The sequence below is a fragment of the Arachis ipaensis genome, chromosome B5 (assembly GCF_059453495.1).
Source record: "Arachis ipaensis isolate K30076 ecotype BB chromosome B5, ASM5945349v1, whole genome shotgun sequence".
NCBI classification, from domain to species: domain Eukaryota; kingdom Viridiplantae; phylum Streptophyta; class Magnoliopsida; order Fabales; family Fabaceae; genus Arachis; species Arachis ipaensis.
Window position 1 is genome coordinate 19,013,463 of NC_142440.1, and position 18,008 is coordinate 19,031,470.

General features: G+C 35.7%; 1 protein-coding gene and 1 pseudogene across 1 annotated transcript; one reads left to right on the top strand and one right to left on the bottom strand.

Annotated features, from left to right (window-relative positions):
- Positions 1-1,234: 1,234 nt before the first annotated feature.
- LOC107640292 (putative receptor-like protein kinase At1g11050 pseudogene) lies at positions 1,235-11,557 on the top strand (annotated as a pseudogene).
- Positions 11,558-13,861: 2,304 nt separating this feature from the next.
- On the bottom strand, positions 13,862-16,443 carry LOC107643194 (cytochrome P450 76T24). Its single transcript, XM_016346775.3, has 2 exons — positions 15,483-16,443; positions 13,862-14,671 (listed from the first exon to the last, which is right to left on the bottom strand). The coding sequence occupies exons 1-2, from the start codon at positions 16,389-16,391 to the stop codon at positions 14,054-14,056; spliced, it is 1,527 nt and encodes a 508-aa protein (XP_016202261.1). The 5' UTR covers positions 16,392-16,443; the 3' UTR covers positions 13,862-14,053.
- Between the last annotated feature and the right edge of the window lie 1,565 nt (positions 16,444-18,008).

Here is an 18,008-nt window from a genome sequence, read left to right on the forward strand (position 1 = left end):
GCATCATGTAGGTTAGTTTCTAGAGAGAGAAGCTCCCTCTTCTCTCTAGAATTAGGGTTCCTAGAGTTAATTTTTTCTTAGATCTAGTTTCAATCTCATCTTTTCATCTTGTTTCCTTTATGATTTCTTGCTTCTACACTTTCATTCTCTTAGTTTGTGATGTTAATTTTACTTTTATACTTCTTTTATGTTCATGGACTCATGTTGGATTTAGATCTCTTTAATGCAATTTAATGTTTGATGTTCTTTTAATTGTTGAATTGAGTTGTGATTTACTTTCCTTGCAATTGGTAGTTGGTAGATTTTATTATTCTTACAATTTATGATGTTTGATTTTATTGCACTCTAGATCTTTGATGAAATGTTTTCTTTAGTTCTTGAGTAGTTTCCTTTACTCTTGGCCTAGGCTAAGGGAATTGGGTAAATTTGAGTCATTGGGTATAATGGATTTGGTGATTTGAGAACCCTTGGTGATCAATTTGATACCCATTGACACTAACCCACTACTAAGTTAATTAGTATATAGGTTGGGACTTATGGGTTGATGTAATCAAATCTATTTGACGTACTTCAAGCTTAGGAGTAGACATTACGTACTTAAGGCTTTTGGGAAGTAGACTTAATGGGTTGGTTCCTCATAATTATCAATGTTTGGGTTGTTGACAAGGATGGTGATCTCAATTACCTAAGTCTTAGCCAAGAGTACTTTTCATTTCTTTTATTAGTTAATTGTTCTTTTACCTTCTTGCTATTTACGTTTCTTGCCCTTTTATAAACAAAACCCCTTTGCCCCTTCATAGCAAATAATTGACCATTTCATTACAATTCCTTGTGAGACGACCCGGAGTCTAAATACTTCGGTTAATTCTTATTGGGGTTTGTACATGTGACAACTCAAATTTTTTATGTGAGAATTGTTTGTTGGTTTGGAGCTATGCTTACAACGAAGTTATTATTTCTGCTAGAGAAAATCTAGACCATTGAGCAATTATCATCTATCAAAATGGCGTCGTTGCCGGGGAGTTGCAATGGTGCTATGTTATTGGCTATTGTATATATTGTGAATAGCTTGATTTTTGGTTTGTTTGTTAGTTTTTGCTAGTTTTAGGATTTGGTTTTCTTTGTTTCTTGTTAGAATTTGTTTTTGTTTTCTCTTATCACCATGAATTCTCATCACTTTGGCTATGAGTGTGATTCAAACTATGTTGTAGGAGATGAAATTTACAATGATAACATGCATCAAGGAATTGGAGATCAAGGTTTGGTAAGAGTGATTGGAGACATGACTACTATCCTCACAGAGATGCGCGACGACCAAAGGGCATTTATTGCCACCCGAGCCGTCCAAGCGCCACCCCAACATGACTACTCTTCGGATTCTTATGGGTATACTCCTTATCCTAATGCACACCAATCTAATGTATGTGATGACCCTTATTGTGATTGTCAACCACAACCACCACATACATATGAACCCCCTCCTCAATATAGCCCTCCACCATACTCACAAGCCTCATACCACCATTCACCTCCATATTATCCTAACCCATACCTACCATACTAACCACCATATGAACCATACTTAGAGTTACCACCATTCCAACACCAATACTCCCAAGAACCACAAAGTCCACATACACCACCTCAAGAATTTCACCAATATGAACCGCCTTCCAATTACAACAACCTTCCCTCAAACAATGAACCTTCTCTTCCACCATCACCTCCCAATGAAGCCCCCATGTTGGAATTGAGAGATCTTGAATCTCATATCTTAAGGCGACAAGAGGAGGATGAAAAGAAGTTTGCAGAGTTAAGAGTGAAAATGGCTATCATGGTAGAAGCCATTGACAACATAGTCTCATCCCGCCTAAGCCTATGCGATCAAAGCACTCCCATTGTTGAATGTGGAGAAGCAACCAAGGAGCTTAGTGAGGGAGTGAACTTGAAGCTCCAAGGTGAAGAAGAGGAGTTAAAGCAAGAAATGCAACAAGAGGAGGAGGTAGCGATTATTGAACAAGAGGAAGTAGTGGTTGGAGCCTTAGGATATGTTGAGTACATAGAGGAAGCACAATTTGAAGAGCCTTCTTCCATGGAGTTCGAAGTTGATGTTGAGGGGGAGAGTGCACAACCTCCAAGGCACAATGTGATTGAAGAATTGGAAGAAGTGTCCCAAGTAATAGGCCCTCCTATTTATGATGACTCCGCATCAACATATGATCCTTTTAAATTTGAAGAATCCTTCCCCACTATACTTGGAATTGATGATGAGGTAGATTTTACTCAGCCTCCTACTTATGATTTGAGTGATGGGGAAGAGCTAGAGGACATTGGTGAAGAAGAACTTGAACTTGAGGAAGCTTGGCAAGAGGTAAAACTTGAAGAACCTTGCCAAGTGGTGGAAGCCTCTAGGAGAGGATGGACGGGAGTAGAGCGCGCCTTGTCAAGATCATTGGGAACTCCTCCACCTAAGTTGTCATCTAATCATTCATTTGAGTGGGTAAAACTTCTAACTCTCAACTTTATTATCCTACTTGAATATGGTTTGCTTGAGACGGATAGCCAACTTAGGGCGCTTTGTGGAATTAAGCGTAAAAGGAGGATGTTTAGTGGTTGGCGTTGTAAGTCTAGGCTCATTATGGTTGGAAGCTCAAAATTGAGGAGCATGGATTAGTGTAGTGCTCAATTGAATGGGTCTAGGAGGATAGTTTGGTACTTCCATGAGAATTCATCTCTCTTGCCACCCGGAGGGAATCACCATGATCAACTCAAGGACGGGTGTGAAAACAAAGTGTGGGATCCCAGATCGCACAAGGAAGATCAACTTTGGGAGCCCGTGGTTTGTGAAGAACTTCATCAAAGCTTGGAGTTATTAACTTTGAATGATGAAGTACAATGGAAGTCCAAGCATTGGTGGATGTTCAAGGATAGATTCAAGCACAAGCCACCTTGATGAGGAGCTCCCCATAAGTCCAACTTAAGGACAATAAACAAAAGTGCTAGGTGGGAGACACCCCACCATGGTAACATCTTTTCATTTTCTCTTTTGTAAATGTTAGTAAAATATGTTTAATTCCTTGTTTTGATTGCTTAGTTGAGTTTATTTGGGAATCTAGTAGGTTAAATAAGGTTTTATGATGTTTTGGTAGCTGTTTGGAGGTTTGGAATGCTTGGTTTGGTGCAAAAATATAGAAAAATTTTGAAAAATAGAGCACCATCCACGCGCACGCGCACTCCACACGTACGCGTGCCCAAGTATTTTCGGCCATCCACGCGCACATGTCATGTACGCGTACGCGTGGATTGAATTTTTCCACTTCCCATACATTCACCCGATAGTTGTGCCTGAAGTGTGCCAACTTTGTACCCCAAGGCACGCGCACGCATACCTTGCGCGTCCGTGTCAACTCTCTGCTTTACCATGCACACGTACGCGTCAGCCGCGCGTATGCGTCGCTTCCATTTCATCAATCCACGCTTACGCGCACATGACGCGCACGCGTGGATTGCCCTGTTTTACTCACCTTCTTTTCTTCTCTTCTTTCCATTCCTTTCCTTCTTCTCTTCTCTTTCCACCCTTCAAACATCATCCAACACTACCAAGCATCATGTAACACCATCTCTTTTAGTTAGTTAGTTAGTTTAATTTTTGTTTTCCATTATAAGTGTTGGATTACTAATCTTGTTTACTGTTTACTATTGCTTATTACTAATAGGATGTTAGTTTAACATCATTGTTGTTATTGTCATTGTTGGATTCCTTTTTTGAGGTTGCAATTTATTACTTGGTTTTGAATTTTCATGTTTAACATTTGTGAGCACCAAGTGAATGTTACATTGCCTTTAAGCTTCTTAACTCTTTTGAATCGCATGTTTTGGCCACCATGCATTCATCATCTATTGTTAGGCAATTGTACATTATCAATGCATTTTTTTAGGTGATGCTTGTTTATGGTTTACCCTTATTCACATCACTTATTTCATGCATTGAGATTGTAGAATTGTGAAATTGGATCGAAAGCTTACCTAGTGACATATTTTTGAGCTTTGTAAAGCTTTGTGGGCCATGCTTGCTATGTGATTGATTTCCACTTCTATCTTCTTTTTTCTAAGTCCCATAACATCCATGTGTTTCACCTCTATGTCACTTAGGTGTTGCAACAACTTCAATAGGTGTCATTGATTGTTGTGTGAGTTTCATATACCATTTTGTTCACTAAGTCTACCTACACATCAATCAATGTCCATGCATTATCCAGTTTCACAATTGCTTGATTAATTGCTTGAATGCTTTCATGCCTCTTCACTACTTGTGTGGTTGACTTAACCTACAAGTCTTTCGAAGTATTTCAAGCACACTAGAATGAGTGAAATGTGTGTCTTCCTTTGTATAATTGTGACATGATTTCTAAATACTAGAGTGTGAGTTCTAAACCGCATGTAAGTTAGGACCCACACACTTATTTTTTATTAATGTCACAGTAATTCGCTCACTCAATTCTAGTGATTTACCTCATTCCAACAATCCATGCTTCCTTGCTTGTGCATTTACTTGTCTTATTATCTCCTGTTTTCTATGTTCAGGATGAGTCATCATAAGCAAAATAGAAGCGGGAGAAGAATACGCAGCATCGGTTGACCTACCTGCTGAAGGTAGCAACTAGGAAAGTCACTGTACCCCCTTTGCTCATCTTTGGATGCACCGAGGACGGTGCAAACTTTTAAGTGTGGGGAGGTCGTCCGACCGCTCGGCATTTTTTGGTGACAAGTTTCTAATCCAACACTTTTGTATTTCATTTTAGGATTTTTAGTTGCATTTTCTCATTTTGCATATGTATATAATAAGCTTAGTCAAAATCATGATATTTTCCAAGGATTTTATCTATAGGGCACCCCTATTGATTGAAAAAAAATTTTTTTTAGAACTTGTTTGAATTATATACTTTGTGGATCTTGTTTTGAGCTAAGAACACAAGCATGTGAGATTTGAGCCTAATTGTGTGGTTACATCATACATAACCACTTACTTTCATTCTTGTGTGCATTATTCTCTTCCTATGATTGTAATATTTGATTTGTTTGATTCTTTATGTCCATTACTTGTGTATACATGCATTTATATGATTGAGGCCATTGTTCAAATAGCTCACTTACCCAAATAGCCAACCTTTTATCTTCCATTGCTAGCCAATTTTGAGCCTATGCTTAACCCACTTATTCTTAATTGAAGCACATTACAAGCCTAAGTGAAAAACAAAATGTCCTTAATTTGTATCTTTGATTAGCTTAGGCTAGTGAGAATGTTCATCATTTGATTTTGGGAAAGTTGGGTACATTGGGTAGAGATAAAAGTGTGTATGTTTTTGTTGAAAAAAAAATTTTGGAATTGGGTACATACTCATGTATTAATCATGTGTAAACCATATGCATTGATGTTCATGTATATATTTTAGTTAATATATATATATATAATAGAAAATTTGCAATAAAAAGGGGACAAAAGTGTCCCAAAGTGAAGTTCAATAATAATCAATGCATATGTGTGGTGATCAAAAGGGAATGCATGAGTGTGTGAAAAAGTGAAGAATGGATAGCTAGGTTTGTTTAGAATTGTATAGGTTGTCATAGGTTAGGTGGGAAGTTTAAATTAATCAAAGATTCAAATTTCAAGCTCACTTGACCATATGCATCCTACCTTGACCCTAGCCCCATTACAACCTATGGGAAAGCCCTCATGATATTTGTATGCATGCATAAAGCAATTGTTGATTGTTAAATGAAAAACATATCTTGGAAAGCATGATTAGGGGAGAATTGAGTGAATCAACCCCATACACTTGAGTGCCTAGAGCGGATACACATCTGGCGAGGGTTCGATCGCTCAATTACATGTTTCCACCCATGATCATCTTTTCTTGCAAGTTTGTAAAATCTTTCAATGATTCAATTCAATTGTGGGTTGATTTGATTGCTATTACCTTAGCCCTTGTGTTTGTATATGTATTCTTGGAAATTGATTTATTTTGACCAAGTGGATGCATTCATATATAGATAGATTGCATTTAGTTAGTTTGCATTGAATAAATATTGATACCCTTTGCTTCTTTCTTGATTTTAGCATGAGGACATGCTTAGTTTAAGTGTGGGGAGATTTGATAAACCCCGACTTCATGGTTTATCTTGTGCTTATTTTAGGGGATTTTATCACCTTTTCCCACATTTATTCAATGAAATAGCATGGTTTTGTAATTCTCCCTTGAATTGTGCCTAAGTGTAAAAACATAGTTTTTAGGCCCTTAAATTGGTGATTTTGATTCACTTTAATTCCATTCGATGCCTTGATGTGTTTGTTGAGTGATTTCAGGTTCATAAGGCAAGTATTGGATGGAAGAAATGAGGAGAAAAGCATACAAAGTGGAGAATGCATGAAGAAACAAAGATTGGGAATGCATCAATGAGCGCGCACGCGTACGAGGCGCGCGCGTGCAAAAGTGGTTTTGCATAGAGACGCGCACGCGTACAAGGCGCGCACACGCAGAAGTGATTTCACATAAGGACGCGCACGCGTACATGCCGCATACGCGTGGATGAAGAAACAGCCAATCGACGCGCACGCGCAAATGGCGCGTACGCGCCGATACTCTCACGTGACCCACTTAAAGACAAAACACTGGGGTGATTTCTGAGCTGCCCAGGCCCAAATCCAACTTGTTTCTGAGTGTATTTCATGCAGAATTGAAGTCCAAGCAAAGGGGGAGCAATTGTTTGTAATATAGCATCATGTAGGTTAGTTTATAGAGAGAGAAGCTCCCTCTTCTCTCTAGAATTAGAGTTTCTAGAGTTAATTTCATCTTAGATCTAGTTTCAATCTCATCTTTTTATCTTGTTTTCTTTATGATTTCTTGCTTCTACACTTTCATTCTCTTAGTTTGTGATATTAATTTTACTTTTATGCTTCTTTTATGTTCATGGACTCATGTTGGATTTGGATCTCTTTAAAGCAATTTAATGTTTGATGTTCTTTTAATTGTTGAATTGAGTTGTGATTTACTTTCCTTGCAATTGGTAGTTGGTAGATTTTATTATTCTTGCAATTTATGATGTTTGGTTTTATTGCACTCTAGATGTTTGATTAAATGTTTTCTTTAGTTCTTGAGTAGTTTTCTTTACTCTTGGCCTAGGCTAAGGGAATTGGGTAAACTTGAGTCATTGGGTATAATGGATTTGGTGATTTGAGAACCCTTGGTGATCAATTTGATACCCATTGACACTAACCCACTACTAAGTTAATTAGTAGATAGGTTGGGACTTATGGGTTGATGTGATCAAATCTATTTGACGTACTTCAAGTTTAGGAGTAGACATTACGTACTTAAGGCTTTTGGGAAGTAGACTTAATGGGTTGGTTCCTCATAATTATCAATGTTTGGGTTGTTGACAAGGATGGTGATCTCAATTACCTAAGTCTTAGCCAAGAGTACTTTTCATTTCTTTTATTAGTTAATTGTTCTTTTACCTTCTTGTTATTTACGTTTCTTGCCCTTTTATAAACAAAACCCCTTTGCCCCTTCATAGCCAATAATTGACCATTTCATTGCAATTTCTTGTGAGACGACCCAGAGTCTAAATACTTTGGTTAATTCTTATTGGGGTTTGTACATGTGACAACTCAAATTTTTTATGTGAGAATTGTTTGTTGGTTTGGAGCTATGCTTACAACGAAATTATTATTTCTAATAGAGAAAATCTACACCATCGAGCAATTATCATCTATCAGTTGGCAAACGTCCGCTGACGTGGGCCGTTAACTGTCAAGGTGGCAGAGAACAAAAACGACGTCGTTTCGGTAGAAAGTGCTCCTATGGTTGAAATGTCGCCGTTTTGTCTTCAGAGGAGGGATTCAAACGTTGCAATGTGTTACCCCCGTGTCATATCAACCATCGCTCTGTCTTTCACCATGGCAGCCCTTTCACCTTCACCTTCTCCTTCTTCTCCTTCAACATGTCCCATCGGCTCCAGCTATGTTAAGAGAGTTCCATGGAACCCTTCAGCATGTGAGAATTTCCACTCTTTATCATCAAACTTGAGCAACTGTTGCACTTCGCACTTATCTCTAATCGAAATAGGGTTCGCACAGTACCTTAAAGCAACTACAAATTTCAACTTCCCAAACCTTGAAACCTCAACCTCATGCGTCCATGATTTCCAATCTCAGCTCAATTCATTGTCTCTCCAAAACAACTTTGTTGACTTGTGCTTTTACCCTCACCAGTTCGTCATGTCCCGAAACGTCTACGCAGGAATTGAAACCCTAACTAAAAGATTGGGACAAGAAGTTTGGTCAAATCACGCCTCTTGATACTAGTTGCAAACAAGACCTCACTGATCTTTTGCTATGTGATGTGTGTCTTACTGCGGGGTTTCAAGTACAGCATAAACTTGTCTCCATTGATGGTAATGCTTCTCACTCTGAAAATTGTTTCAAATTTACTATTCTATATGCTGCTGCGTTTGTGAATCAGTATGGACTCTTTTGATGGGAAAAGAGCAATAAAAGCGGCTTTGGTATTTTGGGGACCGAAACCTTTAAGGCCTATTTATATTTGAGTATAGCACCCATTAAACCCTAAAGCCCAAATAAAATAGTATCTAAAGTCCAAAAGATAACATATCTAAAATCCAAAAGATAATTATCTAAAGAACAAAAATAATATCCGGTTTTATTCTCATTTAATTCCAAATCAAAAGTAATAATGACTTATTCAATTTAGCATTTATAACAATAAATGAAATCACCTTTATATAAGTCATTTAATTTAAAATAGCATAATTTGTGATTATAATTAATATATGTATTGTCCACAAATAAATTAGAAAATTAAATAATCTCCTAACATCATACACCCTTTGTATTAGTCACAAAAAAAATACACCCTTTGTATGAGCGTTTACAGCTAGAGATAAATTAAATGAATTTTGTTAAATAATCAATAAAGAGTGCAGCTAATTAAGAAGAGAAAATATAAAAAGTCAATGGAATATTTGTATAATGTGTACAATGGAGGTTTAGGAAAGTATTAGAGATATAATTATTAGTGTTATCTTTTTTTATTAGCACCCCAAAATCAGTTTAAATTTTTAGGATGAGATGTTTATTATCCCTAATATCCGAATGATTATTCTGGATAGTATGAGTGGTATTATTTTTTAACTCAATTAAGAATATATATGTTTGAAATTGTCGTTTGCCTTTGACATGCATGTTCCACATATCAGGTATGCATGCTAATTGCATGCATAGAAAATGATTGCACCAAAATTAATACAAAATTTATTGCATTGGCAAGATTTGAACGATTGAGTAATCAACAACATATGTATCTTTCGTCAATGTTAATCTTTTTTATTTTATTTTAATTTTCTGCTATCCTGATTCAGTAATTCTTGTTTATTTTATGCAATCCAATATATCTTTCACTTGCGCGTGGGTTTACCATTTGACATAGTTCAAAGTTTAGACTCATCAGATAAGTACTTTAGTATTGCTTAAATTAAGAAGGATTGAAAGCCTTGAAAAGTTAATTTAAGGAAAGGCTACGTTTCATATATATGCACTATGTCCCTAGATTTACAACTAACATTTACTTTTGCTACCAACCTTGAAGTTGCAACTATTAACCTGTTCTTTCACTTTAGTCTATAATAACAATAAAAAAAATTTACATCGACCTATAAATTTAATCTAACAAAATTTAATTTGATTATAATTATAGTTTATATATTTAGTTTTATTTTTATTATTTTTTTAATCAAAAGATATATAACACAACTTTATTTTTACATATTCTTTGTATATGGGTTTGAGTTTTGCTAACATTTATGGATAAACTAACCAATTCAGATTTTAAAAGAGTTAATAATCAATTTCGTCCTTAAAAGTTATTTCGATCTCCATTTTCGTCTTCGAAAGTCAAAATTAATCAAAATCTTCCTCCAAAGATACCTTATCTGATCACGTTTGTCCTTCCGTCATCTTCCTAGCTGAGTTGGCAAACGTCCGCTGACGTAGACCGTTAACTGTCAAGGTGGCAGAGAACAAAAACGACGTCGTTTCGGTAGAAAGCACTCCTAGGGTTGAAATGTCGCCGTTTTGTCTTCAGAGGAGGGATTCAAACGTTGCAATGCGTTACCCCCGTGTCATATCAACCATCGCTCTGTCTTTCACCATGGCAGCCCTTTCACCTTCACCTTCTCCTTCTTCTTCTTCAACATGCCCCCATCGACTTCAGCTATGTTAAGAGAGTTCCATGGAACCCTTCAGCATGTGAGAATTTCCACTCTTTATCACCAAACTTGAGCAACTGTTGCACCTCGTTCTTATCTCTAATCGGAATAGGGTTCGCGCAGTACCTTAAAGCAACTATAAATTTCAACTTTCCAAACCTTGAAACCTCAACCTCATGCGTCCATGATTTCCAGTCTCAGCTCTGTCTCTCCAAAACAACCTTGTTGACTTGTGCTTTGACCCTCACTAGTTCGTCATGTCCCAAAACGTCAACGCAGGAATTGAAACCCTAACTAAAAGATTGGAACAAGAAGCTTGGTCAAATCACGCCTCTTGATACTAGTTGCAAACAAGACCTCACTGATCTTTCACTATGTGATGTGTGTCTTACTGCGGGGTTTCAGGTGCAGCATAAACTTGTCTCCATTGATGGTAATGCTTCTCACTCTGAAAATTGTTTCAAATTTACTATTCTATATGCTGCTGCGTTTGTGAATCAGTATGGACCTGAAAGCAATGGTGCCATGAGTTGCATCTTTGGTATGTCACTTTACCCACAGGGTGGTGGTTCTGGTGGGAAAAGTTACTAGGGTTTGGTTTTTGGGTTAACTGGCGCTGGTGTTGCTTTGTTAGTTGTCTTGTTTGTTAGGGGTTTATGTTTGGTATGATAGGAAGGTTAGGAGGAAGAAGCTTAATAATGATGAATTTGATTTTGATCCTGAGGAACAAGGGTCTAGGCGTAGGTTGAGGCCGAATACGGGGTCTATTTGGTTCAAGATTGATGAGCTTGAGAAGGCTACTAATAATTTCTCAACCAAGAATTTCATTGGCAGGGGTGGATTTGGGCTTGTTTTCAAGGGGGTTTTGTCCGATGGTTTGGTCGTGGCGGTTAAGAGGATCTTGGAATCTGATTTTAAAGGGGATGTGGAGTTTTGTAATGAGGTGGAGATTATTAGCAACCTGAAGCACCAGAATCTGGTGCCTCTTCGAGGCTGTTGTGTAGTGGATGATGATGATGAAAAATTTAATGACAAGGGAAGCCAGAGGTTTTTGGTTTATGATTACATGTCGAATGGAAACCTTGAAGACCATCTGTTTCTGGTCAGTGAGCAGCAAAAGTTGAAGAAATCGCAGACTTGGCCTCAAAGGAAGAGCATAATCTTGGATGTGGCAAAGGGACTGACTTATCTGTCGTGTGATGCATGTGTTCACGGTGATGTATTTATCGTTCAAATTGGGATTAGGGTTTATCCACTCCAGGGACTAATTTGACGTCTTAAACAAGAGTTATCTTGTCAGCAACAACATGCTACAGCCTGGCATTTTTCACCTTGGCAGTTAACGGCCCACGTCAGCAGACGTTTGCCAACTCAGCTAGGAAGATGACGGAAGGACGAACGTGATCAGGTAAGGTATCTTTGGAGGATGATTTTGATTAATTTTGACTTTCGGAGACGAAAATGGAGATCGAGTTATCTTTCAGGGACGAAATTGACTATTAACTCGATTTTAAAACCCCTTAAACTTTCTTCCACAATGAGTAATCATTCTTCAATTAACACTGTCGTTGCCCCCTTACCTCCATATTCTGCCTTAAGTCAAGAAAAAAGGACACACCAATAATTTCATCACTTTTTTTAGATATCTTGTCAGTACAATACTCTTCTCTCATGGTACTTCTGAAAAAGGCTGAAACTTATCCTCCGATTGTAAAACCAGAAACAACCACTCTTCCAATAAAAAATTATGTCCTTCAAATCAATTTTGACTTTTGTCAAGTCTAACTATTCATTATTTTTGTTCTTTCAGTATTTTTTCTATTGCTAATAATTTTTCAAATCAAAATTCATTTTTGAACACTTGGATCATTGATTCTGGTGTCACACATCACATTGCATCAAATTTATCTTGGTTTATTTTTTACACACAATTTTTTTCTATTATTGTTCATTTACCAAATGGCTCTCAAATTGTTTTTTTTATTAGAAATATTCTCCACATACAAGTCATTTACACATACAAGTCCGTACAAGTCTCTTTAACCTAATTCACCTCACACGCTACTATCTAACCATCTTTTCAATCAACGCGCGAATATATAACTGCTTTTTCGAAAGGATTTTGTTTCCTTTTTCGAATTTTCTCAACTTCTTTTTATCTACGTTCTCTTCTATCTATGCATTTCTCTTCGTTCGTTCTTTGCGTTCTCTTTTCTCGTTTTTTGCGATTTTCTTTGTTGTCTACGTTTTTTAAATCAAGCTCTGAAATTAGTTTTGAACAATTATCTCGTTGTTGAATATAATGAATAACTCAATTTCAGATTATCAATTGAACTAGAACAAAGTGGATTATTATTTTGAATCCAATCAAGTGGCTGAGGTGTATAGTTCAATTCTAGTTAATATTTTCGTTAGTAGTTTATGATTCGGTAGGTGAATAATATTGTTTTGTTTGGGAAAATTGCTGTTCATCGTTGATAGTTTGAATTGAATGTAATGTAGGAGTTCTGCATCAAAGAAGATATTTTTGTGTATTTGCAGCAAATTTCGATGTAAAACTAAGATATTTATGTGTATTATTTAAGAATTTTCAGTGCATTTGTATTGATAGGTTCTGCATAATTCAAAACTCTTCCTTTTCCTCCTCCGTCATCTTCTGCTGCTATTTTTTCTTTTTTTTTTCATCATCATCAGCATCTTCTTCTTCTTCTTTTTCGTATTCATATTTTACTTCTTGTTTTATCTTCTCAAGTTATTTCTTGTTTTACTCTCTTAACATGAATAAAAATAAAAAAATCAAACAAAAAAGAAAAAAACAACATAATGTTGCAAATTTACTTGGAAAAGGATAAACTTACATTTATTTAACTAAAATAAAGAAAGAAAAAAAAGAAAAAAAATGCAGCATTAAAGAAAATAATTTTGTATAATTGTAGCAAATTTCGGTGTAAAACTAAGACATTTATGTATATTGTTTAAGAATTTTCGGTGGATTTGTACTGATAAATTTTATATAATTCAAAATTCTTCATATTTCTCCTCCTCATCTTCTGCTTTTTTTTCATCATTATCATCATCTTCTTCTTTTTTTTCTTATTTATCTTTCCTTTCTTGTTTTACCTTTTTAAGTTTCTTTTTATTTTATTCTCTTAACAAGAATAAAAACAAAAAAAAAAAAAAATACATAATACTACAAAATTATTATCTATATAAATAGTATAGAGTCTAAACTTTTTAGGTTAACTAAGATGTAGCATCTGATAGTCGATAGTGATTCAGACCTGTCAAAAATTGAGTCGTTACATATATCTTCAATCATCTAAGTCCGAGCCCCAATCGAAATCTAAAAAAGCAAACAAACACCAGGTAGTACATAGATAAAAAATGATGCCATAAGTAATCGTGCCAGCCAAATATCTTAAAATCCTCTTCACACATTTCTAATAGGTGACTAAAGAGTTTTGCAGGTATTGACTGACTTTAGTAACTGAATATGCAATTTCGAGTCTAGTCAAGATAACATATTGTAAGGATCCTACAATCGATTGATACAGATAATTTGATGTATTTAGATAAATTTGTAGATAATAAATTTAAAAGTTAATTCATTCTAGAAGTTTTCCACTATTTCACATACAATAGTACTTAGTAGTTTTCTCTCTACATGCCTCAGCCACATGAACACTTATTTAAGATTACAAACATTACAGAGTAATTAACTATCTTACAATAAACAAGACAGGTATTCTGGCAGGCTAATTTGTTTTATTTAATTAATAATTTTGACTGGAATAACTCTCAATGGATCTTTCTTTCTAAGGGCATTTCCTCCAATAACATCCTCCATGTTCATTTCTTTAGGTTTCATACCATTTTCAAGCTTCCAATCAAAAGTATTAATCAAAGTTCCCAACATCAAATGCAACATCCTCATAGCCAATGGCAACCCGGGACAAATTCTTCTACCACTTCCAAATGGTGTCAGCTGAAAATCCTTTCCCTTAACATCAACATTTGTTCCCATAAACCTGTCTGGTGAAAACAGAGTTGGATTTTCCCAAGTTTCTTGATGCCTACCAATGGCAAACACATTGATCATGATGTTTGCACCCTTTGGAATGGTGTAGCCATTGATGAGTTCCACAGAAACCTTAGCTTTTCTTGGAAGCAAGAGTGGTGCTGGTGGGTGCAAGCGTAGGGTTTCTTTTATTATTGCTTGCAAGTAAGGGAGTGTTGCAATGTCTGATTCTGTTACTGGGTTTCCAATTCCAACAGCTTCTTCAACTTCTTTTTTGGCCTTTGACATAATATCTGGATTATGAATTAACTCGGCCATTGCCCATTCTAATGAATATGAAGTTGTATCGGTTCCGGCAACAAATAAATCCTGTATAATATAAAAGCATAGTTATACTTATTGGTTAAAATTCAATGCTAAAAAAATAGAATACACAATCATTTTTTGAGTTATCTGTATTGATCTATTGAAGTGTAAACTCATGTGCATTTATTTTTATATAAATTTGATAATTAAAAATTATTAGATAATAATTTAATTAAATTTGTCATATTATGTAATTTATTTTTAACTGTTAACTTTATATAAAAATAATTGTATACGAGTTCTTACTTCTTACTTAACACATCCAAATAATTCATTTATTTAGATTTAGTTAATTTCTTTAGAAGTTTGAATTTATAATTTTATTCAATTTCTAATTGAATTTTAATTTTGTAATTCTTTTAAAAATTATTAGTTAGATTTCTGTATATAATCAAAAGAATCAATTGTGTTCATTTATTTTAATTATGTTGGTTTTGACCATTAGTCAAAGAAAAGTTTATTCCTATAATTAGACTATAAATTAAACAAACGGGTAAATGCTAGGTAACCAATAATTTTTTTAAACAATATAAACAACCACCAATCAAATCAAAACACATTACACCTCTAAATTACCTACCTAAATCTTGATATTAGAATAACCATCCGCACACCTAGTAAAATGAACATCCGATATATTCATTGTTCACATTGTTTAGTATTTTCATTGTCTACCTATACTTTTCCTAAACAAAAATACTATACACATATACTAAAATTTAGTCATTATATGTTTTAATGGTTATTTCGTATTTTAATACTTATTCTAATATTTTTAATTGTAAATTAAATAGGTTGGGAGAAGAAAACATACATGGAGTAAGTGTTTAATCTGTTGTTTGTCCATGACTTTGCTATCCTCTTCTTGGGAGATGTCAAGCAAAGCATCCAACATGTCATTGTTGGTTGCATAATTCACCCCTTCTCGCATCTTCAACCTTTCCTCAATCAACTTGTCAAAGAGAACAAACAACTTCCTAATGCAAATTCCATAGCTCCTTTTGATGCCTTGTGGGTCAATAAACCTCAACAATGGGAAAAAATCAGCCAAATTTGGTGACCCAGTAGCTTTCAAGATACTCACCACTATATCTTTGTAATCTCCGGCATCACTTATAGATTGAGCGAAATCTATGGAGAAAATAGTGTTTGATAAAAAGTTAATCCCGGTTTTGAAAGCCGCTTTACCAATATCTATTGCTTCACCGGTTTGGCTACTATGATAGACATCATTGAGAAGTTCTTTAAGTTTCTTTTGCCTTAAGAATTTGCTTGCATCTAGAGCCTTGTTTGTGAAGAGTTGATTGTTGCATATTCTTCTCAAGTATCTCCAGAGAGGTGATGAATTGGGTAAGAACCCTATGCCATAATAAGCATGATCCAGGACGGTTAAGGATTGGGGAATGGGACGATCAGAAAGTGAATGATCATGGGTTTGGAGAACCTCTTTGGCCATTTCCGGTGAAGAGATTATTATGGTTGTTACTTGGCCAAGCTTTAAGGTCATTATTGGGCCATGAATCTTTGCAAGGTTGCTCAACGAACGGTGAGGATTTTGACCCAATTGAAAGAGGTTTCCAACTATGGGACGAGGGTAAGGACCTGGTGGAAGTTTATGGTTTGATCTTCCATTGATGAGTGAAGTTAAAACATGGATTATAATGCATGTTAAAAGAAAAACTAAAGCATAATAATAATAATAATTAGAAGTCACTGCATCCATATCTTAATTGTTGTGCTTAATTTCACGGAAAATTGTTGAGGCTTCTTAATGTATGTAGCATATACATACCCAACTTATATATAGTGTGGGAAACATTTTAAGTGCACCGGGAGTATCGGTGTACCAGTTGTTTTAACCGTTGATCTAAATTATAAAAAATATATATAATATATATTAATTGAAATCAACGGTTAAAATAACTGGTGTATCGGTACTCGCCAGTACACTTGAAATGTTTCTTATAGTGTGAGTCAAAGTATGTGAATTAAAGTCAACCCAGTCACTTCTTTCCATGCATTTTAGTCAAGGTACGATGTATTCAATATTCATGCATTAGCGTAGATGACCAACAAACTAATAGTCAAGAATATATATGTTGAAATTGTTCTTGGAATGAGGTATGCTTATTAATTATTAATAATTAATTTAATTAAGTCTAATAGTTAATTCACTAGTTAGTTTAAATAAGTATTAAGAATTTGAATTTCACTTTATATATTCAGTTATATTCATCGATTAATAACGAATTTTATTTAAATTTTATTCATCACGATTTAATTATTGATCTACTAAATTAAAAAATATCATAAAAAAAAAAAGTATGCATACTGATTTGCATGCATAGAACATGTATGCCCCAAAATTCATACGAAATTTGTTGCATTGATAAGATAAGATGTGACCGATTGAGTAATCAACAACATGTGTATATTTAGTCAACGTTTCTTCTTCCTTTTTTATGTTTATTTTATGTAATCCAATATATCTTACAAATGGGTTTGCCATTTGCCATAGTTCAAGGTTTACACTCACCGGATAAGTACTTTAGGATTGCTTAAATTAAGAAGGATTGAAATGCCTTGAGAAGTTAATTTAATGAAGCCTAAGTTTCATATTGTTACGGATCCGACCCACGCCCGGAATGGTCCCCGAACTTGGTTACCCGGGTCCGACCCGCTTCGCCCTTCTAGAAGGTCCGGAACCGGTCTTTTAGACCTCCTAACCAACTTTCGAATTCAAACGTCTCCCTTATCTTAGCCAAACAAGATAAGATAAGATAACTACCATCACCTATAAATAGAGGACCCAGGTCCCTCCAGGTATTCATTCATTCATCACACCTTATACCTTTTAGATCCATTCTGACTTGAGCGTCGGAGTGTCTTTGCAAGTACCTCCCCCCATTGCTCCAGTCAAGTGATCCGGCATCTGCCTCAACCCGTAAGTTCTCGATCCATCTCTCAACCCGTACCAGAGACATCTTGTACATTGGCGCCGTCTGTGGAAACTTTGCAACGTTGTGGCGGCATGGCGGATAACCCAGAAGAGCAATCATCAAACTCAGATTTCTTGCGTGTAACTGAGAGCAAAAAGGAATAATGTTTCCTTAACTTGCATCACCTTTGCATGTTTATGCATACTTTCGCCCTACTCCAACGGCGAAATCCCAAAGAAATAATGTTTCCTTAACTTGTATCACCTTTGCATGTTTATGCACCCTTTCGCCCTACTCCAACGGCGAAATCCCAAAGGAATAATGTTTCCTTAACTTGCATCACCTTTGCAGGGATAACACACCTTCGCCCTACTCCAACGGCGAAATCCCAAAGGAATAAT

What these genes read in the sequence shown, in the direction of transcription:
- LOC107643194 (XM_016346775.3), bottom strand. Translation starts at nt 16,391, where the DNA reads ATGGATGCAGTGACTTCTAATTATTATTATTATTATGCTTTAGTTTTT. An exon ending in AGATTAAACACTTACTCCAT is followed by an intron (nt 14,672 to 15,482) that starts GTATGTTTTCTT and finishes TATATTATACAG; the next exon opens with GATTTATTTGTTGCCGGAAC.